This window comes from Vanellus vanellus (assembly GCF_965231255.1).
Source record: "Vanellus vanellus genome assembly, chromosome: 2".
Classification (NCBI taxonomy): Eukaryota; Metazoa; Chordata; class Aves; order Charadriiformes; family Charadriidae; genus Vanellus; species Vanellus vanellus.
The window spans coordinates 39,590,318-39,616,244 of NC_138906.1; the positions used below are offsets into that span (position 1 = coordinate 39,590,318).

Here is a 25,927-nt window from a genome sequence, read left to right on the forward strand (position 1 = left end):
AGTTCTTTTGGGGTTTATATAGGTACCATGGTAATGAAACCGTCATATAAGCAGAAGTACAGAAAGCAACATGTCTTTTCTGAGTTCTTAAATTAATCTGTATTGCTTTTCATAAGAAGAAATCATATTTCATAGTTGGATGGAATAATTAAACAGTAAGTAATGGTAGGCAGAAGGCTAATTGCTCGGGGGACTGGATGATTGCTCAACCTAGCAGCATAGCCAAGGCTCCTAGTTCAAGTATGAGCCTAAATTGTACCAGGGGAAAGTTCTTAGTTCTATTTTTAGTAGACTCAGTGCTTTACAATATGATAATCTATTTATGAGTTTAAGAACCAGGAACTCCAACTGGGAAGTCACGCTGCATGTAGCCTTGTAGGAAGCACCATGCCACTGTGCACGTGATTGCATCTGCACAACAGATGGGGAGATTGGTTGTACAGCTTATTGAAAAACTAATAATTAAAACACTGCCTGATTACCATACTAGTAGCCCTTCTGAATTGATTTAGGTGATTACCTTGGTTCTGGTTGTGCACACAGTCTTTGCTCACAGGACTAATTTTAAGTATATATGTAAGTGGTTGCAGGGTCGGGCCTTCATCACCAGAAAACACATTTTCAAGTACATTTAAGGAGTTATGTAAATATTTTTCTCTTTTCCCATAAATAGTGTTTTCCTTCCTACTTAATTTTTTCAGGTATTACCTCTGCCGTGTTAGGGAATAGGGTCAGACACAGCCCAGTGACTGCAAGCCCATGGGGACGAGGCGGGTCCAGGTCAAGCCAGGTGGTCAGCCTGAGGGTCAGGGTACCGACCAGAAGGGTGCACGGCCAGGCACAGGCATGGCCATGACCCAGCTGGAGGCAGCCACAGTGTCTGTCGCTCAGGCAGGGACTAGGGCCCTGGGGACCCATGGGCAGGAGGTGCGGGGGCTCCAGGGGAGGCTGGGCAGGGCCAGCAAGGTCTAGGGGTGGCACATCTTACACTTACTGTGCCTGAATACTTTTTTGTTTGGAGACAGTTTGTCACGCGGACGTCACGGGCAAAGAAAGTCCAACTAGGAATTGCCAAAGTGACTGTTTTCATGCTATCCTGAAATACCCTTTAAAGAAAAATACATATTTTAAAAACGTGTTGGATGCTGCAGTTGTGAACATAGGCATATACACACATAGGTCAGCCGTGATTTGGGTACAAGAGGTGCATAGTGATACGACTGCTATCATCGGAAGATCCATGTTTTAGGTGTGCCACATGAAGCAGTGCTACTGAGAGGGTCACAGTCCCGTAGGTCCCACTCTGCTCCCCGCAGGTAGATCAGGCCTGGCAAACCCTTTTGTTCTGTGTGTGACTTCTCTAAATGTACCAGCCTGAATGAAACCCAGAAGGAGAAGCACAGGTTGGAGAGGGAAGGGTTTGAAGAAAGCAGATGGAAATTTATGTCTGGGCATGACTTGAACACTGCTGCAGCTGTGGTTCCTTTGCAAATGCTCTGAACTGTTGGAGCCAGTTCAGTTTTAGACAGCCGATCTTTTATTATTGCCTATACTCATGGCATAATCTGGTGGCAATACATACTTGAAGCAGACCCACAGCAAGGAAGAAAGTGTGATTTGCTGGCAAAGGCAGCAGCATCTAGAAGCAGGAAGAGTAAGGTCACTAGCAATATCAGATTTCCAAAGCATGGATAAAGATGGAAGCGGAGAAAGCAAGCACTGAGTTTGCATACAAAGGCTGTGGGGAAAACCATTGGGCATAAATTGATAAAAAGTTGTGTCTCGTTTTCTTTTAACAATCTCATGAGGGAAAATGGGTAAGAAAGGAAAGAGAGAGTGTTGCCATGAATAATGCTAAAAGCAGTGGAACAGTGAACAAAATCTTGTTATGAGAACTGCAGGACTAGAGGATTGCTGAGACCAGAAGCTGAGAACCTCACTTTCCAGTTTTAAAAATGTTTTCTCCCTGAGCTGAGATGGAAAAGCAGAAGGAGTTGGGGTTTTTTTTTGCAGGAAGGGATTTAAAGAAAACCAAAACAGATTTTTTTTTTTGTTCTGACTTGTGGGCTGTGCAGCTAGAGGGTGGTTGTCAGCTGGCAGAAGGTTGAATTGGCAAGACGCTTCCAACCTGACAGCTCAGGGCTTGCTTCCCTGTTAGATCCTAGTTTAGAGAGACAGGCACTCCACCCTCTCTTTTGCATCCCAGCCCCACAGGAACATCGCTTTTCTGCTGCCCGGTTATCCCTGCTTAGCCCTAGAAGCCAGATCAGCAGGGAGTGGACTATCCCAAGGATGTGGAATATCCCAGATCTCTGTCCCAGGTGACAGAACTGGAAGAAAAGGGAGCTGAGAGACAGGTGGCAGATCTCACCTCCAGCAACGCCTGGAAGGTTTTTGTTCAAATTTCATTTTCTGCCCAGAAAATGAAGTTTGTGGGAGTTTTACAAAACTGTTGTTTCCACATTCACGACAGGAAATTAACATATTTTTTTTCAAAAGTAACAAAAAAAAAGGAAAATTCGGGTCTGAAATATAAAACGGAAAATTCCCGATCAGTTCTGGTTAATAGATAGGTGTTGCAGCAGAAACAGCAATATCTGTGACAACATCACTATCTCAAACATCTCTGGAGCACACTGCATAGCAGAAGGTAAATGTGTTTTAAAAGAGCTTGAGATAGTTACCTGTCAAAGGAGAAGCTGAGAGCAGGGGGTATGAACTAGAGAAAAGAACTCTTTAATCTAATGGTTAGTCCTGGCACAACGTACACGGGCCAGGAATAAATTTAGGTTGACAATTTAAAGACAATTTTTTAACCATCTGAAAGTAAGGCTCTGAAACAACTTTAACAAGTTTTAAAATGGAAGTCGAGGGGTTTATGAGAAGGGTTACATGGCGTGGTGCCCTCTAGCAGAGCACTGCACTCTGGCATTACAGAGGTCCCTTCCTGCCCATCGTTTCCGAGTCAGTCCCCAGGCACCTGGCTAGAATGCCAGTATGCTTTTGCATCTCTGGAAATACAGCTTTTAATAAATGGGTTTGAAAATAAACAAGCCAGGAGTCCTCCCATTTAACATGCAGGACGCATCCTTCAAATAATGCCATCAAGCTTTCTGGTTTCACAAGCTCTTTATCAAGCCGCAGGAGCCAGAAGACATTACGATATGAGGCGCAGGGGATGACTCGGTCGTAGGGTACCTCTCCTGCTGATTTCATGCGCAGCTGAAGGGGCACAATGAAGAGAAGCCAGCCCTCCCGCTGACTAATTCTGCCTTGCCAAAGGGACACCCGCTTGTTGCTTCCAAAGAATTATAGTGAGAACAGAAGAGCAGAGGTGGGTTTAAAAGTTAACAGCTCGGGAAGAAGGTGGCATCCCACGTATAACCCAATATTATTTGGGCCCTATGAAGCTGTGATAGTGGGTTTTAAAAGAGGGAGAACTTGGTCCTCATCTGATTTAAACTAAGGCTCCCTTCCAAAGCCAAAGCAGTGTAAATACCCCTACTGTAAATTAGCGTTGGGCTCTCTGAGGCACGGACAATGTTCCATTTTAGTGGTATTTGTAACGAGAAGGAGGGGAATAATGTGGATTTATTTAATCTGGTGAATGTTGGTGCTGTAGAATGACAGTTGCTCTCTGTCAGCATTGTTGAGCTGTGGCGTTGTGGCATCCAGAAAACCCTCATTGTGCACTTTATCCACAGAGCTGCCATTGTCACCAGCGCATTCGGTCCCCCCACTTGTTTGTATGACTGGCTGGTACAATACACTTGCTAAAAATATTATGCTGTTAAATATTACATGAGTACTTAGAGGCATCCTAACTCATACTCACACTGTTTTGCCAGGGTAGCTGAAAACCTGTCAAATGCCAAATCCAAGAAAAACCACAGAAGCGCATTAGCATGGCAAAGGTCGTGCAATAAAAACAAAGCGTTAAGGAAAAAGGAACCTAAGTAGAAATGTAATTCCATATTCAGAAGGCGTAGCCAAGGCTTTAAGAATGTAATACTTATTCCATTTCATTCTCTAACAAACTATTGGTATATTTCTATGGCATCCAAAGTCAGCTGAAACCTTTAAGAAACAGAATACAGACCTTCTTTGTCTTGAGATATTCAAACTTCAACATAATGCAACAAACTATGTTGAGAGTCAAAAGTAACAAGGAAAGAGAAATGACGGGGTTTGGGTAGCATTATGTTTGTAAAGCTGAAATGAACTATATGTTTGTAATCCAAAATAAAAAAAAAAAAAGATTGTATTAACATATGGCCACTGCAACGATACTGAAAATACTAATTACAATCTGAGGAAAGTTACTGTACCGAAGAGTTAAAAAAATGATTGTGGTAATGCAGAAGATACCATATAAAATCGATGTAGTTCATACAGTATGCTACTGCAGAGGATCTTTGTGAAATACGTGTCATGACTTTACTGGCAATGAATTAACTTTTCTTTCTTGAATTTTAAGTGTATTTAAATAAAAATACAAATCCAGGAATTTGGTGAGGATAAGAAATAAGTGCAGCCTGCCAAGGGCCTTCAATTGCTGAAACTGAAAGGAAAAAAAAAAAAAAGACAATCCAAAATCTACCAAAGGAAAATAAAAATCCACCTTCAACGAAATAACCATTTCAGAAATGTATATTATAACAGATGTATTGTTATGCTCACTTTAAAATAATCTTCACTGTGTTTCCAATGTATGTACATTTGTCTCTGAAGTGAACAGAAAAATCTTTGACTCGGGAATTAATGCATTTTTCCTACAGTACGCGAGTATGTAAATAAGAGGTATGTTTGAAGTATGTTGTAGTTTGAAGTACCTTTCGCTAAAGTGCCCCTTTAAGGAAGCTTGCTGGGCTGCTTTGTAAAAGTACTAAATAAATAACGCTTCCATTTAGTGTACTGGTGACCTGGATAATAGATGCAACCTTCTGCTTTGCTGTATCTGTTCTGATGCAGCTGCTGGCTCCTTGGAGGTATCTGTTTTCAGTGGAGCATTTTGAGTGCTCAATGTCCATCAATTAAATAGAGCTCTCCACACAAAGCTTTACAAGACTAATGCTGCCGTGCCTGGAACGTGTGGATTAAACAAAAGATTGGGGCAGTGTAAACATCCTCCTAGGGCTTATTGATGCTGTATTAAATTAAATGCTGATGGATGTATTCAGACTGCTCAGCTGCATCAAGAAAGGCTACTTGTTTTAAACACTTAAGCATATAATCTCCTCTTGATGAGAACATGTAGTGCTATTAGCCTTAATGAGAATTATGTGCATACATTGGACAGGACATATCCCTTCAAGATTAATGCCATAAGTTTGTATAAAATGTCTACAATCAATATAAACTCTTTTACTCTGCTGTGAAAGCCTTTATCACCATCTTAAACGCCATGTATCAAGCACACCCGCTCATCTGTCTGTATCAGGGCATGTCTACAAGCACTCGTTATTGCGAGACAAGCACGGCGATGGCTTTACAGCACGTCAGTGCCTCGGTGGTAGCAGCCCAAGCTTGCGCTGGCACCTCCTGGCAGATACAAGCGAACTCTTCTCTGTTGTTCAAGCAAGCATAACCTCACATCGCCCCACTCACCGTATGGTCCTGATCTTCACCACCTCCTGCGAGGTGGTGAAGAATCCCCTCCTGGGGATTAAAGCCAGACATCCTCAGCCCCTATTTGACCAGCCTCCTGCCCAGTCTTTCTACTGGAAGACCACCAAGGACAGGTCCCAAGAGGGGAGGACAGCAGAATTTTGTGGTCTGGAGAAGAATGTGGGTGTGAGGGTACTAGGTAGTACAGGACAGATGTAGTTATTTGAACTTGAAAAATAATAGTGATCCAGCCTTGCTGCTAGTTCTTGTAATTTCACTCATTGCAAGCCATGCATCAGTCAAGGCCTTACCAGCAACACTTGTAAACGTTAAGCTCGTGATTAAAAGTGCTCCATAATGGCGTTCTGACTGTGTTATAATATGTGGCAAACAAAATGTGTGTCATTTCAGTTGCATAATTCATCTATTTAGCTGTTCATCCATTAAAAGTATCCATATTCATTTAACAAATTGCGATCCACATTTCAGAATAAATTGTATCGCTAAATGCCATAGCACGTCTATTTAAATTCAAATCTTTGCTATAAATAAGTAAGTCAAATATGAAGACATCAGGGGACATCCAGAAAATAAGGTGGCTTTTTTACTAGCTAATCAGTACAGATAGATTGGTTCAGGACTTACATGATTTTGATGTTTACTATGATTTTTCCTCCCAGTCTCCTGAGAGTCATTGGAAATTTGTTATTTCTCTGTGCCTCTGTTTCCCCAAGTGAAAATGAAAAGAATGGTCCATACTCCAGTGCATTGATCTGCGACTACAAAATATAACATTGGAACAAGTTATTAATAGCTTATTTTCAGTGAATAAGTGGGCCAAATTCAATAAATATATTATTAACATGATTTTTCATCCAACATTAAAACATCATGTGTGAAATGGTACACTGCAATTATTGTTAATGTAATCACCAGCCTCTCCAAAGATGCAAGCAAATAAATTGTTTACTAAAAGATAAAGAAACTACCATTCCTCATTCATATACTGTAAAGTTGGTAGCAATATATTCTCATTTAAGCCTTTCAAATGCTTTCAGGTCGTTTTTTCTTGTCAGGTCGGACACAATAAATCTGAATTAGAAGCCTAGCCTTGCTTCAGTCAAAATTAGCCTGGTTTCAAAAAGATTTCTTCCTCCCCTTTCAGATGGTGACAAGGCTGATATTTCTGCCAGTATTTATCCAGACATAAACATCATAACCGGAGCACTGAAGCTATACTTCAGAGACTTACCCATTCCCGTGATCACCTACGACACCTATTCCAAGTTCATAGAGGCAGCAAGTAAGTATTGCATAGTAATTTGTACCGATCTTTAATTACATTTCCCATCCATAAAGCTGTCCACGTTAAAGAAAAAGACAAGACAGACAACAAACTGGAAGCAAGGACGTTCTGTTCATTACACCTCTGCCACGTCCTTCTTTCACATGAAACTTTTGCCTGAATGGTATTGCAGATGGGACATCGTGCAGGTACACCATCCCAGGGCTGGTGTCACAGCCACAGACACGTGCAAGACAGGGTGATCTGTGACAGGTCAGGGTTAAGCGAACAGCGTGAGCCTTGAGGATGCTGCCCAGTTCCCCACCATTTTCCCCGTCTCCTATATCGTGGCCTCCTTTGGCAACAAATCTGTACCGCTGCCAAGCAGGTCCCTTCCTGCAGCCGGTGAGGGACCAGAGCAATGAGGCACGCCACAAACCACACCCGCACCGCAGTTCAGGCACATCCACTGTTCGTTAGGTCCTACAGTATCTAACCTGTGTCCAGATGGGAGGCACGTGCAGGAACACCCTGCACAGAGCCAGCAGGTCATGGGTGCACCCTACCAGAGAGGGAGGAGGACAGCAGCATTCGTTGCCATAATGTTGGCAGGGAGAGCTGAGATTTGCCTCAAATTCTGCTCTCCAAGGCACAGCCTTCCACATAATGATAGTTCCTAATGAAAACTCACCAGATGGATTGCATCAAAATCAGATTATTAGCAGAAAATGTCAAAGACCTGAGGTGTCTTCAGAAGTAGCATGCTTTCTTCTTTAAAAAGTATCCTTAGTAATTTTGAAATGGCACCCAGTATATGGATAAGCAGCAGGAAGAGTGGTCTGCCTGTGTGACTGCGCTGCCTTCCCTTCCCCTCTGCCTTACCCCACCTTGCACTCCCCATGCAAACACACTAACCGCTCTTCTGCACTCTCCTCTTCCTCCTTGGCAGAGAAATTATTCTTGCTCATCACTTGTCCCATAAAGAACATGCCCAAAGGAAGCAGTTCCTATCACATCGATACACTGTACTCTTAAAAGCAGGTCATAAAGATTCTTAATCTTCTAAAATTTCAAGCTCCTGGTGCCATTTGTATGGAAAGTCATGCAGCAAATATAACTCTGACTCAGTTCACAGCTTAGGAATCCATACTTTTCATGTAAAATAGACATAAATCCTGCTCAGATTTTCAGAGAGTTTGCCAAATGAGCACTGATGCTCTCTGGTCACTGATACCTATATATTTAAAGATGCACAGAAATCTTTGTTTATATAATTCCATGTCATTTCAATCTCGCTCAACTTATATATACCAGCACAATCTCTAAAGCATATAGCCACACTCCCATCTGGTGTGGAAGGCTAATGGAAGTAATCTTATGTAAAATTTTTAAAAGTCAGTTCTAGGCAGAATACTATGAAGCACTTAACGAAGATCAGATACTGTACCTATACAGGCCTGTAGATAGAGCTGCAGACTATAGAGATGATTATCGGGTGGTCTTTGTCGCTGATTTCTTTGTAAAACCTTTTATCTTTGAGGATGCAGAAGTTGCTGATAAGTGCCATGTTTCTGAGTTTAATATTTATTCCTCCAAGCACAGTCAATGACTTGTAAATGACTCCCTAATAACTCAGCTTCCTGAATTATTGGTGTTTACAAGTAGAAAGCCCTACTTAACATTAATCCTGTTTGGTGTTTTTACAGAAATCTCCAATCCTGATGAACGACTAGAAGCAATACATGAAGTGTTGATGCTACTCCCTGCTGCTCACTATGAGACACTTAGATACCTAATGATTCATCTCAAAAAGTGAGTTAATTGGCATGTAGGATAATTCTTGAAGAGCTTCGCAATTTTCTGCTTTGAAAGAGAGATATTACTGAAATTACCAATAAAGCTTCCATTTAGCGGCACTGCCACTAAAACAATAATATTACAAATACACAGGCAAGCTATGTTTGTATAAAAGCATATAAGGTATGCGCACATATAGCATAAAACCTTTTGCTGGCAGATCCTCGCAAACCTTTGAAGAGTTAATTGAGATTTGTCATGCTTCTCTGAGGCAGATAATATCTGAAGAATACCGGCATGGTAGGTACTTCAGAGGTGTGCTAGATGTGCTGCAGTAAGTCACTTGATCATGCTTTGCTTCTGCCTCCCCTTACCTCCTGATTTGTCTTCTTGAATGACAGACAACCCTAAAAGGAAAGAGCTGTCTCTTACGAGTTGTTTGCTCACATCACAGTTAAGCCAAGAATCAAACAGGGCCTATTTTTATACGACTAGTAAAAGCAATACAGGCTCTTAGCAGATATATCTCTTTTGGTTTTAAACAGACTGCCTCATTTGCTTTCCAAAGCTTCTTTAGGCATACATAGGGCATGCATAAGGCTTCATAAGGCATGCAAAATTTTCAAAAGTGCCTGTATTTCATTTTTGAAAGTGGCTTGGGAACGCACTGCCGAGTTTTCCAAGTTTTCAGCTAGGTACCTAGGAAAATTATTGAGTGCTACAAAGAGGGTGCCTCACTTTCACTAATTTCAGGCAAAACTGTTTTTCAAAACCATACTAACTCCACTTTGCTACTTTGGGTATGTACATGCCTCAGGAAGTCTTCTTGGTAAGTTTTTAAAAACCGAAGCTGAGTAAAGACCGGCACCGCCATCTCAAAGCAGGCCTTAATTTACGGATATATTGCCCAAGATTTCCTTTTTCTCTGGTTAAAGTTTATGGTGCTACTTGGAAACAACCGAAAAGGGGATAAGGGAGGAATAAAACTACTCACCTCTGGTACAGCAAGACTATTGATCTCTTCTTAGTTGTCCCACTACTCACAACACGGTTGCAAATTTGGAGTACTTTCTGGGTTGATCTGCGCTATTTTGCATTATTAATGCCAACCTGAAAAGAAAAAAAACTCAACTCACGTAAAATTGCATCAGAGGGCTTGTGTGAAGTGCGTTTCATGCTCAATCAGGTTCTCATTATGCAGAGACTTTTCCTCGTTTTGCATCAGCTCAGGTCATTACTACTGAGTAATTTTTCTTTTTGGTGAGACGTTATTTGGGCGTGCCAGAGCTTCTTCAGACTGCTGAAATGAGATGTGCAAACAGCCACCCTTGTCAGCACATATGCGTGGACAACTCAGGATGAACCACGTTGGCTTTTAAGAAGGCCCGTGGAGGCTGTAGGCAAGCCAGGGACCTGCATACAGAATCAGTACTTCCATGTCCCTGCTGCAAATTTTTAATAGCCAAGTATTGACTTGCCTTCCTTCTTTTCCCTGAACTGCAGTACAGGCTCTGGTTGAGCTGTTGAGCTGAAGCTACTGATGAGACAAAAATACTCCAAACAGCTGATTAAGCTTTCTCTCTCAAATACTTGCAAGTCACACAATGAATTTCCTCTCCTTTCCCAAATCGTAGCTTTCAGCATCTGCACAGAAATCAAATGCATGTCAGTTCCTATGGCAGATCTGTCGGAGAGATCTGATTGTGAAAGAGGGAAGGATCCTTTCGGTCCAGACTATGCTCTTCTGTAGGTTAAACATAAAAGTCCCAACTCTGGTCCCACAGGGCTCTTCCTGCACAGCAAAAACATGCACTGGCGTCAAAGAGTCTGTGTAAAGACTGCAGGATCAGAGCCTCTACACCAGCGCTGTTTCACAACAGAAAAGAAACTGCACTGAGTTGTTGTTAAAAGGACAGGAAAATCCAGCAGAGGACAATGTCAGCGATGAAAAATGAGTTTGGCAGTCAATTCATTAATTGTTTTCTGCAGTTATCTTTCTGATAGCTTTTTGCTCAAACTGGAGGAAATACAATAGCATGAGCAGTCCCCCCTGTGGTGAAATACGTACAACTCCATCCATGCTGACGTTGCAGTTGAAGCTGTGAATCTCCCCTGTTTTCGCCCCAGGCCATGCAGCAAGCCCCGCGCTCCTGCACAGAGGTGCCAGTAAGATGTATGTGGCATTGCACAGCTGCTCAGCGTCTCTGCCGCATACAGCCACGGATGGAAAGCAGAGTGCTACACCTGTACTTGCACAGAGGCAGCTTGGGCTAAGCAGCCTTGGTTTGTCTTTTTTCCTTGCAAAGCACAGCTATCATATCTGTGCTAGAAGACGGTGACACATCTGTGAGTGAGGGCACTAAGAGATTTCTGTCCTGAAAGCAAAGAGGAACAGTGTTTTTCTGTGACAGAGCCACTCTTTGCAGTAGGAGAAGTAAAACCCAGTCATATAAGGACCTTGCAAACAGGGGAAGTCCAGATTGCTTCTGGTTTCAGCCTCTTTGTGTTCCTCTAATTGCATGAGTGAATCCACTGCCCAGCTGGGAATTGCCAAGGGCGGTCTCAGCCATTGCCAGCAGAGCTAGCTCCAGAACCAAATGTGCTCCACCCTGGCAGAGAAGTTGTGTGTGGAGGAGACATGAAACTTCACCCGTGCTCTGCTTAGTAACGGCAAGTGTCTGGTCCATGGGGCATTCTGACCAGTCAAGGACCATGGCTGTCTCTACACTGCAATGGAAGAGCACCCTCAGGACAGAACCCAAATGCCAAAGGCTTGCTGGGACAACACTGATGTGATCCAGCTCTGTTACCTGAAGGGGAGCCCTGAACACATCTTGCATTTTCCAGCAGGCCTAAGGGATGACTTCTCTGCATCCTTGGAAATCTGTGTTTTTTCCAGCCACATGTAGCCTACCTTTTTTGTATTTACATTATATGACCTGTGTCAGGGAACAGAACAGCCTGGGCTCCTTCCTAGAAGCTCTTCTGTTCTCTGTCAAAGGTAGATGGTGACTTCAGCAAGCCACCTCTCTGGACTGCTCCAGGTTTCAGCCTACTCCTAAAGTATAACAAGTAATCAGAAACACTTGGCTGTTGGTTGGCCTGAGGCAGCCAGCAAGGCAGAAATGTGTGAACGGGTGCGTTCCTGCAGGCTGGAAGCGTGGGGATCACTGGTAATCAAAAGAAAATCTGGGTTCATGTTCTTGAAGCACATCCGCACCTCCAGTACAACACACCAGAGAACTGTAGTTACTGTGGAGGACTGCTCTATACATCATCACTTAAGCCATGATTATGGTTTTCAAAAAAGCAATTGCCACTAATTCTTATACCCTAATGGTTAGCCACATGGAAAAAATCACTTAAAGAGTTGCGGGGAGGGGTGGGGACTGGTGGTTAAAGGCACTGGAACTCACAGCGCCACTGAAACTGCATTGTGGAAACAGTTACTATATTGAGTGAAAGTAAAAATTGTTACTGAAAAATGCCATTATCTACCAATGCTTGATATGAAGCTGGACTACAGATTAAGATGCATATATTCTTTTCTTCTGGGAAGTAAACAAGTACTTACTTTTTTTGTTTTCTTCTATTTTAGGGTTACCTTGCATGAAAAGGAGAATTTTATGAATGCCGAAAACCTGGGAATAGTGTTTGGGCCTACTTTAATGAGACCTCCGGAGGACAGTACCCTTGCTACGCTGAATGACATGCGGTACCAGAAGTTAATTGTGCAGATTTTAATAGAAAATGAAGATGTTCTCTTTTAGAGAGAGAGGGGCATATCTTCAAAGCCATTTGTTTTAAAATAATTAGTTGGATGGAAAAACAACATTTCTTTAAATTTTTTTAAACATAAAGGAAAAGTTCCTTGACTGCACTTCAATTTCTGCAAAGTTGCAGATGGATGCCAAAATGTTTAGGGAAAGCCTATGTCTCATAGACATACGCCTTTTTGTAGAAGGGAAAAAAAAGGTCAGAAAAAATCCTCTTACCTTGTATCTTCTGCCTTGCCTCAGATGTATATTTGTTTTGAGAAGTTGCAAACAATTTTATTGTTAACTTATTAAGAAACACAAAACATATTTTAATATGGCTAGAGAAGCAAAAAGGTACTTAATCAGTGTTACTTGTATACGCCTATACATTTCCCTCTCCATGAGACATAATTATATATGTCAATTGTGAAACAGAACCTATATTATAAAGATATTTTTACTTTACCTAGCTGAAAGAATGGCATTTTATTTTAACAAACTATAAATCAATGCGGTGCATTGATTATTTTCCACATAATTCTTTCCTGCATTTTTGCTATGATATATTGAAAACAATTACCACTAATGCAGTATTATCCTGACATACCTCTTTCATTGCAAGTGTTTTAAAGGAGAATTCTTTTCTTGTGTGTATTCCAGCTTTCCTTAGGTTTCTTCGCATTTAGGCACTAGCATCCTAAGACTGTACACTTTTAGCCATTTGAAATTTCCCGAAACGTGTAGTATTTTCTTTTTTTTTGTTTGTTTTTTACTCCCATGTAAAATATGGTATTGAGAATCTTTTAAAATCCTGGATTACAGTAAAATGTAAATTAAGTGATGCTGGGACACTGGATATTTTCTGGCCTTGTTGAAAAGTTAGCACTTTTTGGGGTTAATTATGAAGGATTTGGTTTTTCTGTAAAAATCGAGTTATGTTTTGTCATGTTTCTGTATTTATAAACGTACAGTAAATCTGCTAAAAATGTAGGTATTTATCTTGAATGTGTTTCCTGATGGTTTGTTAAAAAAAAAAAAAAAAGAAAGAAAGAATGTGTAGGAAATGTGGGAGTTGGTAAATTTAATTATTACCAAATTTTAATATTTTTCTCCCCTCACAAATATTGACGTACAGAGTTCATAGTCTAACTGCAACTTATTCCTAATGTTAAAACTGTTTCTCAGCATGAGATGTTTCTGCAAGCATAGAACATCAGCATACTTTACTACCAAACTCAATTTTCAATACAAAAAAGAATTATAATAATCCCTCATCTTGATCGTTTGTATCATATGCTTGGTAACTCAGTGATGCGGTTTCCTGAATTATTTCAGGGAGCACATGTTTCTATTCAAATTGAAAAATATGTGTAACTATGATAATGAAGGGAGGTGGAGGGTATGACTGTAAATTTGTCGTCTTCTAGAGAAATAACTAAGGGCTAGATAGATTAACCCAGATTGCAGAGCAAATGCTAAATAGTCTGAGTTCCCAATACTTCCATAGATCCACCTGCCTTTTACAGGACTATTTGTTGTAGGTTATGTACTACTTAATACTGTCATAAAAATGATCTGGAAATGGTTTTATTTTGTGAAGTGAAATATGCTTTGTAATTTATGATAGTGTAAATGGAAGGAAAAATCCCATTAAATGTGTTAAAGAGTTCTGGTGTCTGTCACTCTGACCACATGGCAAGCTGCCAAATGAAAATCAATCGCTAATTACCATCCTGACATTGCTGGAAACTTTCCTGCTTGGAAAACTTTGAACAGTTTTACTGAATGTCAGCAGTTTCAGACTGGCACTTGGATGCCCATACTACCACAGCCAAGCCTATGCACACGTTTATTTCCTGCAATCACCCTGAACCACCTCTGTGTAAAACCTCGAGAAAGCAACAAATCACAATATCAATCCAATCAATATCCAGGAATCAATGCCATCAGAGCACTTTTCCACTCCCTTGAACGCAGACATTTGACTAATAATGATTTTCTTTGTTTTTTCTGATCAGTTCAGTAATTAGGGTTTTTTTTAAGGCAAGAAAGACTTTAGTACCACTTTTTATTTTTCCAGGAAGACAAACAAGCCATTCTACTTCTTCTTCTCCCTTTCCCTCTACCATGAGCAAACTGGTAGCTTTGCCATGTCCCACAGTCTGGGGTCTTCAACACCTGCCCCATCCTAAGGATTCAATGACAGTACAAAGAGTGTTTAGAAATACCCATGCAGAGTGTCTTTGGAGGGTACAAGTTTCTAATCTGTTGGACGGAGGGAAGAGTATGATTCTGCATCTTAAAACACAAATATGTAATGAATTGTCCACGTTTGTCTTGGCTAACTGGTGGCCAGTGTCCTCAGAGGCGTACTGAGTGTGGAGGTAAAAGGACCCTGTCCCCTCCCTGCTTCATTAGCGCTGCACGCACTTCATCTCTTATGTCAGACTTACGGTGGCCATCACTGCTGCACCTGGGGCTGAGCAGCACCTCTGAGATCTGATTGTCTCTGTTCCACGCTCACCATTCAAGGAAACTACCAGCCACAGTAGACTTTTCTCTGCAAAACTGACTGCTAAAGCAGAAGACAAAGCATGTATCTCTATCATGCAAGCCTGTACTCCAGTACACAGAAAAGATGTGTCTGACTTCATCTTCCCTTTGCTTCAAAGCATTCGTCAGAGTGTGATGACATATCTCACATGAGGTACTACTAGAGAGCAGTAAGAGTCATTTAAAAGACGCTCCAGGAGTCTGTGTTTGAGCTGATGTAACTTCCCTGCTAGGTCATTTCTCCTCGAGTAGAACGCAGCTCTGCTCCTCTGGAAGCAGGTGAGATACCTGTGCCTGACTGCATCGAAGCCTGTCTGCAGCTGGATGTTCGGCAGGAACCTTGTTCCCCTCCAGCTACTGGAGAAGGCTTTTGGTGGAGTGCTGTGGGTGCACCAGCAGCCCCCTGCTGCCGGCGTCCACCCGTGCTTCCCATCTGCCATTCAGCTAGCCCCATCTTCTGGTGTGATGGGCGCAACCCTGTACCCCCTTACAGCTGGTCCTTGGAGCTGCTGGGGTGAGACGACTTGCCTCCCATAAAGCAGAAGCGTCTTAGCCATGCTTCGTAAAACATTACATGAAGTTGACGGTTTGTAAGGTAGTAACTTTCCTAAGTGCTGTGGAACAGCTGAAATCTCTTCTGTAGACCTCTGTCTTTGCGAGACTCATTGCTGTCAGCTTTCAATATTTCGAGCCTGCCGGGGCAACCGAGCCAAAGGAGTTGTTTCCTGAGAACATGGCGTGGGAGATGAGGCTGCACGTGCTGTGTCTGACTCCGAAGCACACGTGTACTGACCAGGCAGCTGGCAGGCAAGACTGAACTATTGAAGGGTTTCCTCAAGTGAGACACCGATTTGGGGCTCCTCTACCCAGAGACCAGTTGTTGTGAAACTTAATTATCTCACTCCTGCTGTCAAATACCGTTGGAATTGGATAAAGGCTGCAGGAGTTACTGGGGAAGGAGAAGAATTTTGAAAAAGAGAAGCAGACAAAGAGCATAAGTGCAGGAAAAAGGAAAACCTTTTAAAAATGAGGTTACAAAGGAGACAAAGCTTTGCTTTCAACCCACTGCTCTGCCAACTGATGTCAGTTTAAGCTACAGAATGGGTCTAACAGAGCACAAAACTGGGCGAATTGGTACCACATTCATTTTATTTCAAAGCAAGAGGTAAGACTACACTTTCCTAGACACTTAGCAGTCTCAAAGCTCACACAACATTTGAGCTTAACGAAGGAGACAGAGTTGCAGGTGCACTTGGCCTGAGACTCTGGGAAGGAACATGTCAGGTTTGGGATCTCTTCTGAAACAAGGTGCTTGACAGACCCGAGCTGTGTGTGACTGTTAAATTTAGGATACAGGAGGGAGGAGGGATTGCAGGTGTAGTACTGGGCAGAACCCTGGTATTAGTAAGGCCTCGGAGAGGTGGCGGGAGTGCCTGGGGTAATAAATGGCTGGGCTGAAGGAAGGCTTAAAGTCCCACTGCAAGGAGGTGAAAGTGAAGGTAGGTACTGAGGACAGTTTGCAGAGCCTGTGGAGCAACTGTGTCTTCTCTTTTATGATAAGCTCAAACACTGCACAGGGCAGACCTGTACAGATGAGACACCGTGAGATGACTAACTGTGTTTGCACAGGGCCCTGCCTCGGCTCACATGTCCGGAGGGAGAGCATTTCCCTAACCCAGCCAGGCTGCTGCTCTTCTCCCCCTCCCTCCCACCTGCAGATGAAGACAGCCTCTTCTGCTCTACCTTCAGCTGCCTCCAGTATCACGCTCCCCCACACAGAGTACAGACAGGGCAAAGGCAATCTGCTCCCCTGATCCTGCTAACGGCTGGGTAGGCGCTGCCCTGCTGTCTGAAGGGGCCGGAGAGGACAGAAAAGGCTCACAGAAGGGTCCACAAGGGTCCAAAGCACTTCTCCAGCTGTTCAAGCTCCCCACAGTGGCAGCAGCTGGAGAGGCTACGGTGTTTTCACTCGATGCTGCACTCCCCCCAAACCTTGCTCGAAGGGCACGGGCCGCAGGAGCCTGTCTGGCCGCCTTCTTATTTCTTTATTGACAAGTGCACAGTCAAGGTCTGCAGAAGAGAGAGGGAGAAGATTCGAGTGCCAACAGACCCCCCCTGCCAATAACCAGGAACTGATGAAAACTCTGAGTAGGAAGGTAATTCAAAACACTTATACAAGGAGAAGAATGCCATCTAACTGGATCTTCAAAGCGGAATTACATTGCTATAGCCCCTACAGCTATCCAAAGGGAATGAAGAGACTATAGGGCTCATGAAGATAAGAGTGAGAGCGTCAATACGTTTTATGTTCTTTAGCTGTAGAGATTAATTCCTTGATTAAAGTAAAGATCATGTTTAAGATTCAGAAATCTGAACCTTAGGGAACTATGATTATTGCTGAATGCTCTAGGGCTTGCAGATTTACGAGATCAATGGGTCTTACATGGGGACCATACTTTACCTTTCTCTGAAGGCATGGTGTTCTGGATATAATTATGCTGATGCGACAGCTGGAACCAGGACTGGGAGTTCAAAGCCTGAAGCACCCGGGTTACCGCAGGATGTTGTAAGGACTGCAGTTAGGAAGAAAGCTTCTGTCACTTGGAGACTGTGCTTTATAAGCTAAAATAGAAATGAGCAGCATGTTATAAGCAGAGAAACTGCCAGGGTTCAGTTTACACTAGACTCGGGCGTGTCAGGAACCAAGCTTACCAGTGGAAGCTGCCTTCATTGCAGGGTTCTGCAGGGCCTGACAAGGTTGGGGTCAAAGTGTTCTCTCTGTTCTCAAAAGTAGGAGCCATTTATTACTACTACGATGAAGGGTAGAATGAGGAGTAGGGTTAGCTGTAGGGTTTGGAACTGCAGATCCTGAAAAACATACACTGCTGCCAGCAATATTTGAAGATACCTTATTTTCTGTTTCTGTTCTACTCTAGGGCAGGTATGAGTATGACCAATGTGCATGAAGATCCATATTATTTACCACATGCTGCTGTCCAAGAACTGTAGGAGACTGAGGTCCATAGGCGTTCTTAAAAAGGTAACAGGATTAGGTTAGGAATCCAAATATTGAGGAACCTGTATTGTTACTGGGTTGATGTCAATAAGGGACAGTTATTTACGGTGGGTTTTTTGTTGTTGTAGACATGAGTCTTATAATTAAGGTAGGAATAGGGATAGACTTTGGAAATCTAAAGCCTAAAGAACTGAGTTGTCACTGAAGTTGCAAGAACTGCAGCCTGATGGTATCAATAATGATCAACTCTGTCTTTCTTTTCAGTGTGCGGGTTCTCTGGTTAGGAGTACGGATATTGGATGAACTCATTTTTTTGCAAGGCCTGCAGAGCTAGGAAGGCTACTGATGTCAACAGTCACAAATATCTTTATGTTCTGCTATAGGAACATGACCTTAGTTTTATCTTCAGATACTATAAGGGTGAGAGAGAAGATGAAATTTAGCATTTGGGGTTCAAAGAAGCAGACTGAGTTTGCTGCTGGATAAAGAGACATAAGAAAAGGGCTGGTGGTGTTAGGAGTCTGCTGTCCTCTGTTTGCTTCTGCTGTGGGGATGAATTCGTGGAATATAAGAAAGGGCTGGTGGCTGGTCAGGAATGGAAAGTTTGAAGAGCTGTGTTTATGGTCTGTTTTGACGAAGTTTTGGGACTTCATTATAGGTATAGTTAAGGTAAAGTTTCAGAATCTGTTGTGTTCTGAGGCAGATTTATTAACAAAGATAACTTCCCTTTGAATGAGGATGAGCGCTAGCACTAACACAAGTGTTCCACTACAGGACTAGTTGCCTTCAGAGAGCTACTGTTAGGGAGCTATCCCATGAGCTGTCCCATGAAATCAAGGATATTGTCCGCACTAATGTTGGAGGTAAGATTAGGAAAGTTAAGACTACATCTGTGTCACTCAATAAACTGGGGTGAAGGACCTCTCCCATGCCAAGCAGCATGGACTTGCCCTGTCCACATTACATTGTACTTAACTTGGGTTCCCTCAGGGCTCTATGGTGTCACCTGTGGCCTTTGAGAATATTTTTTTTTTTAGAAGCACTGAATAAAAAATTGTGATTTAGTGCCTGTAATAATGCAAACTGGTAATCGAACTGGTATTTTCATACTCCGAGGCCGAGATAGTGCAATGCATGTCCTAGACTGCAACATAAGGAGTGGTTGTATATCAAAGTGTTTGAGGGTACAAGACCTGTTGCAATAAAGCTGGAGGACTGTGGAGGGAGATGAACAGGTGTAGTTTCATCCGTTCTGCCTAGGGGGAATAATCTTTTGCTCTTACTGCCTCCAAGCCATGCCTGAACAGTGGGTATTCACTGACATAGGCCAAAATCATGCCAGGGAGTAACCACTAACAAGAGGGCAAATTCAGCAGGTGCAAGGTTCAAACTCACTGCCTGGCTCTATTTTTTTTGGTAGGACAGACATAGCCTGTGTGTGGATGCTGCAGTCCCACAGCCTTAAGCAGCAGCTTGGTGTCAGCAGGGAAAATGTTCTTCCCCTTTACAAAAGAGTTGGAGTCCTTCCTGTGATGATGGTAAGGGCTAAGGTTTGAGATGCTGCTAGCACTTGGAAATCTAAAGCTTAAAGAGCTGAAGTTACTGCTGGCTTCTTCAGAGTAGACTGCCTGATGCAGACGGGATCCCGTTCTATGTGCGGTCTTTTCCTGCACACATGGGTCCCTTGGTTAAAATTAAGATGACATTTAGGCTTTGAGATACAGGAGTTTCAAGAACTGATTTTAATGCTGAATGCTAAGAGGCCCACTTGTACCAGCAGGTATCAGTGCCGTGGATTTTCTTTCTGAGGGTAAATTGCTCAGTTGTATGTCAGGTCAGGGTTACAGTTAAAGAATCGCAACTTGAAGAATCAAGCACGCTCTTGAATATTCCTGGGAATTGTTCTTTATAGGTGTCAGTGCCATATGTTCTTTGTAGGTTCAAACATGTCCTTGACCTTAAGATTAGCATTTGAGAATCCTAAGTTTCAAAAGTCCATTATATTTGCTGGATGGTCTGGGGCTTCAGGGTAAATAAGAGATCAGATAGCAATACTCATTAGTGCCCTTTATGCTTCTGAGGGCATCCTTGGACCCCCTTGGTATAATAGTAACTGCATTTAATATCGGGGTTAAAGTTGCTGTTATGTTTTGGAAATCACAGTGTGCCAGAATGCAGCTGGACATGCGCACTCCACGCTGTCAGGAAGGCTGATGTCTGCAGTGGACGGTGCCTCTCTTATACTGCGAGGAGATGGGTCCCCACAACACAAGTAAGGCTGTGGTTTGGTAATCTAAGGTTTGCAGGATCCCATTTCAACCTGAACATTGCAGGGTCTGCAAAGTTTGGGAAAAGGGTGGTGGTAAGTGCAACAAGCACCTTTTTTTTTTTTTTTTTTTTTTCACTGCAGTAACAGTTTATGTGTTTTAAGTAAGGTTAGTTTGAGAGCTGACATTAAAGTTAGTCTTTGGGAATCTAAATCTTTAGAACACCAGCATACTTCTGACTATTGGAGAGCCTGCAGAATTGTGAAGAGATCTGATGTCAACGTGATCCGATCCTACACAAAAGGAGCACATTACAATGTAGGAGAAAAGGCCCTACAGTTTTAATTTGCAGTGTACTGGGGCATCTGCTAGGATCCTGCACGTCCGCCCGGTTTGGCACTACAAAACCCCATTAATTTTTATCCCCTCCTCCTGCAAAGAAAGGACAGAATTTAACTTCAGCAGTCATATTAAATGAATATAGTAGCTAACTCCCACATATTGGAAGAGTCAATGGGTTATTTTACTTTCCTTTTCATATCAACGCAGCAGATATATGCATACTGAAGGAATGCAACAAGTACTGTTGCAGTAAGAAAGGGGCAGATCATACATTTTCACTTGCAGAGTTGTTTCTATATAAACACTAACCTTAGCGACAATCTCATGGAGTGGTGTGTTGTGACTGATTCATAGCACTGACTTTAAAAGGCAGAGCAGGTTTTGCTGTCCTCCTGTGCCACTGCATACACATGCAGGCAGCACCTTCCCACTCCCATGTCTCTTACAAAACTTTCCAACCTGCCTGTCTCTTTTCAGCAGACCCTGCTTTCAGTGCAGTGTCAAAAAGGACAAATCTCTTCCATTGTAAGATTCTTTGAAACAGGCTGAACTGAAAAAAACGCGCTGATCAGATGTAAGTTTGGCATTGCGTGAGTCAGGTCCGGTCTATGGTAATCGAAACAATATAAACAAGTAATACAGTGGTAAATGTTTTATATAAGCCTATAAGCAGAAAGGAAGCTATAAATGTCAACCAGTAATGTCTTGTGAAAGGGACTTTTAGTAATAATATTTACCCTTATTTCTCCATAAATTCCCTTTTTCCCAGGCACTTTCCTGGGACACAAGATGAGGACAGATGATGGTGTTCCCTTCCTCCATAGGTACAAGTGAGCAGCATAGCAGTAGGTTACAGTCGCTGGGGGGAAACTTGACCCTATGGTCTGTTGCTGTCCCTGGCCCACGAAAGCCCCATCCCCCGGTGCTATGCATCTTAGAAAATGTTAGTTGCTTACTTGTTAGGAGGGAACGTAAAGGCCATCTTTTCTCACTGGAAGTCACTGGTTTATTCCATAGGAGAGATTTTTTGCTGCTGCTATCAGTTAGTACGATAGACAGCTTAGAGTACTTTCAAGTGGGTGTGCGTGCGTGCTTCCCTATCCCAGCCTTTGGGTCTGAAGAGAGCAATCTACAGAGTAATATAAGTGCACACCCTGGGCTCCTCTCCCTCAGTAACCTGCATTCACCGATTTCCATATGTCCTATCTTTATGGGCTATTCAGGGAAGCTGCAAGGAGCAGAAGTTGATCTGCAAAAGAAGATGAGGCTGAAATAACCACTGCTTTCGCGAACTCCTCCACATGATCCTTGAGTAACTGAACGTGTAGCTGACCGGAGGGGTGTTAGGGATCAAACGCACGTTACAGAATCACAGAATGGTCAGGGTTGGAAGGGACCTCTGGAGATCATCTAGTCCAACCGCCCCCGCCTTCCCGCCGCCGGGTCTCCCTTCGGGGGAGACACCGACCTTCCTTCCCCACCCCCCCCAGGACCCGGGGCCGGCCCATCCTCGGCCGCTCCCGCTCCCCCCCCGCCCCGACGGCGGGAGCGGGGGCAGGTGAGCGGGAGCCGCCCCGGCCCCGGGGCCGGCCCGGGCCCGCCGCTCCGCCCACGGGGGCGAGCCACGGGGCCGGCCGACACCTGCCGCCGCCCCGCACAGCCGCCCGCCCGCGGCAGCTCCCCGCCGGAGCCCGGCGGCCTCTTCCCTGCCGCGGCGTTGCGGAGGGAGGAGCAGCCGCGCTTCCCCGGGGGAGAAGCAGAGCGCGGCCGCCCGCAGGTCAGTGCCGCCCGCCCTACCTGTTGCGGCCGGAGCCGGCGGGCGGAGGGAGGGAGGGAAGGAGGGAGCGGCGCCCCATCGCAGGAGCCCCCGGGAGTTACGCAGGCTGCCGGCCCCGTCCCGCGGGGAGGCAGCAGCCCCCCCCACGGTACCGGGCCTCTGGGGCTGGGGGGGGGGGGGGGGGGGGGAGAGCGCAGGGAGCGGGAAGCGCCGCTCTATTTACCTTTAAGTCTGTCAGCCGCGCAGGGGAAGGCGAGGGTGGTGCTTCCGAGCTTGTCACCGGGCCAAAGCGCAAAATCGCGCCCCCCCCCCCCCATCCGGCGCCCACCTGGCTGCCTCGGCAAGACCAGTCCTGGGGTGAAGGGCAAACCTCCCCCAGAAGCGCTGCCCGAGTGGCGCTGAGGGGACAGCCCGCCTCCCCCGCGCTGGGGAAGAGAGATCCCCGCTGCCTTCAGCTGCACCCGGCGCCGGCCCGAGCGGCGGAGGAGCCCCAGTGGGCGGGCGGGCGGGGTGGCGGCGTGCCCGGCTGCCAGCCCCCCCATCGCTCTCTTATCCTCTCCCTTCCCCCCCCCCCCCCCCCCCCCCCAAGCAGGAGCCCGAGATGGCGGACAGCGCCGCGGCCACCGCCGCCCCCCGCGCCGGCGTGAAGGGCAGCTCGGCGGGGCCCTGGTGGAAGTCGCTGACCAGCAAGAAGAAGCACAAGGAAGCGGCGGCCGCCCCGCCGTCCCCCACCGCCGCCGCCGCCAGCGAGACCCCCCCCGCCGCCCCCCCCAGCCCCGGCGGCCGGGAGGAGCAGCCGCCCCCCTTCGGCAGCGGCGAGGCCGCGGGGGCGGGCGGCGGCAACCGCCGGAGCCTCCGCGTCTCCCACTCGGGCCGCTTCAAGGAGAGGAGGAAGGTGCGCACCTCGCTGCTGGCCGACAGCCCCGAGGTCTTCGACGGCGGCGGTGCCCGGGGCCACGCCGCCCAAGGGGGCGAGTAGCCCAGGAGGGGCTTCGCCCCCGGAGCCGCGGCCCTGTGAGGAGCCGCCACTGGACAGGTGGCCGGAGCACCGGCAAGACAGGTAGCCGGAGCCTGTGGCTGCCCCACAGCTGGGATCGGCTGTGCTTGACCCCATGGGTGACATGGAGGTGCGTGGCAGTGGCCTCCCCAGCCCCGACCCGGACACTGCAGGGGAGCCCCGGCACCTCCGCCAGACGAGTGACTCGCGTGCTGTGTTACACCAACACCGCCAAGACCAAAACCCTCCGCTGACGGGACGATGTGATTGTCTTTAACGAAATGACACCCATAAACACCCCACTCCCTGCGCTGCGGTGAGCGGACTCGAAAGGTGCTATGCCGGGGCCGACGCCAGGGGCTCGGTACCTTCCCCCAGGCCTTGCCGGGAACCACCGCGACGACTTCTCAGGCCTGTCACCCAGCTCCTCTCGGCTCTCCGGCCGAGGAGGCGCTTTGCTGCTCTCATCTCACGCGCTGCCTTGTTGAAGGAAGGGGGGGAATGAAGTGCTCTTATCTAATGTCAGGGCCGAGGACCTCCGGCAGTGCCGTACGCGCTCCTGCCCTGCCGTTAGCGGGCACGCCATGAACCCATCCTCCTTCCCCCACCGGGGGTCGAAAGAGGTGTCATGAGGGGCAAGGCGCTTGCGTTGGCCCGTGCCCCACATCACGTCACATTTAAATATGCAAAAGGCAGGACCGTGCTGGTTTTCTCCCTCTTCTTAGTGTGTAGTGATAAGCAGGTGTTTTGGAGGTTGGTCTCCCGTAGTTCTGTTACGGAGGGAGGCCAGTTGTTGTCTAGCAGTTCACGCTGTTTACCCAGGGAACACATGATTTTTGCATAATCGATGATAACTGGCATAATGAAGCTCCGATGAAGAAATTGTGTGATAAAATGTAAATACTCTTCTGGGAGACGAGACCAGCTCCGTAGAGCACAGGCAGGGCTGTACTCCTGATGTGGAAATGGGCTTGGGCACCCCTGGAAATGTTCTGTACTGTTTACCGTGTCCAAGGCTTGTGAAGCAAGGTTAAAGATTCCCAGGATTTCTTTTGATAGCGAGATAATGTGCTTTAACTTGGGCAGCTATCTGCTCCCTCTAACAGCTCCTGGATTTTTTGGATAAAGTAAACTATAAGCCAGATTTGTACTGGTGTTGTGCCTTACAGAGCAAACTCAGCTAAAAGCACTCAGCAATTACACATTTCTTGATAGTAGGTGATATAGCAACAACTGATTTATTTATTTTAAATGCATTTGCAATATACTTTGTATTGTTAAAATGGTTTTAGACTTTTTCTGAATGTGAGATAAGATACTACATAGCGGCAGGGACTGAAAATTATTTCTTAGCAGTCAGGTATTATGCAGTTAGGATTTTGTCTGGTTGTAACTAATGATTTAAGGTCAATTAAAAATAAAAAGTGACCTGAAAGGAAACAAGAGCTGAGAGCTGAGTTCCAGGTGAAAATATGGATTAAACCAGTCACTGACAATCACTGAAATGATGCTGTAGGTGCCGGGCAAGTGCCCTGTGGTTCAACGTGTGTAATAATATATAATGAACTTTGAAAGCTCCTGTGCAATAAACTCAGACAACCTTAGCTGGCTGAGGTACTTGCTGGTCCTTCACTCAGCTACTCCGTCAGACTCTAAAACCCAAGGACAAAGGGACTGTAGCATCGGATCTATTTCCATAAAAGGTCTTTTCCACCCAACGTGCAGACATATGCTTTTTTAATTTCATTTTGTAAAACTACAAGGTACTCTTTTTGGACTACCTTTTTACGTTCCTGACTACATGCTGACCAAGCAAAGGGCTGGGGGGTTGTGGGGAGGGCTCTTAAAAGTTTCTCCTCGGAAAGGCCTTTCTTACGTGGAGCCTCTTCGGTCAAGGGGCATCTGAAATCATTCTGTTGAGAAGAAGCCATTGAAGCAAATGCAGCCTCGGACAAAGGGGTGTGAGAGAGGAGGAGGAAAGTTTAGAAGCTGGGGACGGGGAGGTGGATGAAGAAGAACAGTGCTTCAGCTACAGTTAGCCCAGGACTGGGTGGGAAAGGAGGCAGAAGGGGGTGGCTTTGCTGCCAGGGTTGTCATACTACCTACTACATGCTACGTACATGTATTTATTACAGGCAAAAAAAGTTCTGCCTGTATTTATGTATTCTAGAACCTTTTTTCGTATGTGTGTGTCCAAAATGGAAGAACAAGTAAGCAGATATTGCTCTGGTGCGTCTCTTACTCCTACATCTGGTTTAGGGTGAGCTTGAGAGGGTCAGATCCTCAGAACTATCCAGAGGCCCGAGTATGCAGACTGGTATTTTATACATCTCATGCAGATGCTTTTCTGCATTTTTAATCCTTACACTGTTGTGAAAATAGTTTTGTCTCTTCTGTGCCTCCAAGCTACCTCTTTCTACAGTGAACCTCTAATTTGGAAATGTCTCAGGTTTATTAGTTGCGAGTCTTTACCTAGGTACAAGATACCTACCAATTTGGGTTTTATTTGAGAAGCAGCCTGGTATGCT

The 25,927-nt window shown here is 45.1% G+C and overlaps 2 protein-coding genes across 2 annotated transcripts in view; both read left to right on the forward strand.

The window, feature by feature from the left end:
- Positions 1-14,115, forward strand: part of CHN2 (chimerin 2) — a 170,439-nt gene extending 156,324 nt beyond the window's left edge. The window contains exons 11-13 of the mRNA XM_082499078.1: positions 6,773-6,910; positions 8,599-8,704; positions 12,288-14,115. Of these exons, the coding sequence (XP_082355204.1) occupies positions 6,773-6,910; positions 8,599-8,704; positions 12,288-12,459 (416 nt within the window). The 3' untranslated portion in view covers positions 12,460-14,115. The remainder of the gene's footprint in view (positions 1-6,772; positions 6,911-8,598; positions 8,705-12,287) is intronic.
- An 8,888-nt stretch (positions 14,116-23,003) lies between these two features.
- On the forward strand, positions 23,004-23,381 carry PRR15 (proline rich 15; the record flags this gene model as incomplete). The annotated part of the gene is made up of 1 exon (XM_082499403.1): positions 23,004-23,381. The coding sequence occupies one exon, from the start codon at positions 23,004-23,006 to the stop codon at positions 23,379-23,381; it is 378 nt and encodes a 125-aa protein (XP_082355529.1).
- Between the last annotated feature and the right edge of the window lie 2,546 nt (positions 23,382-25,927).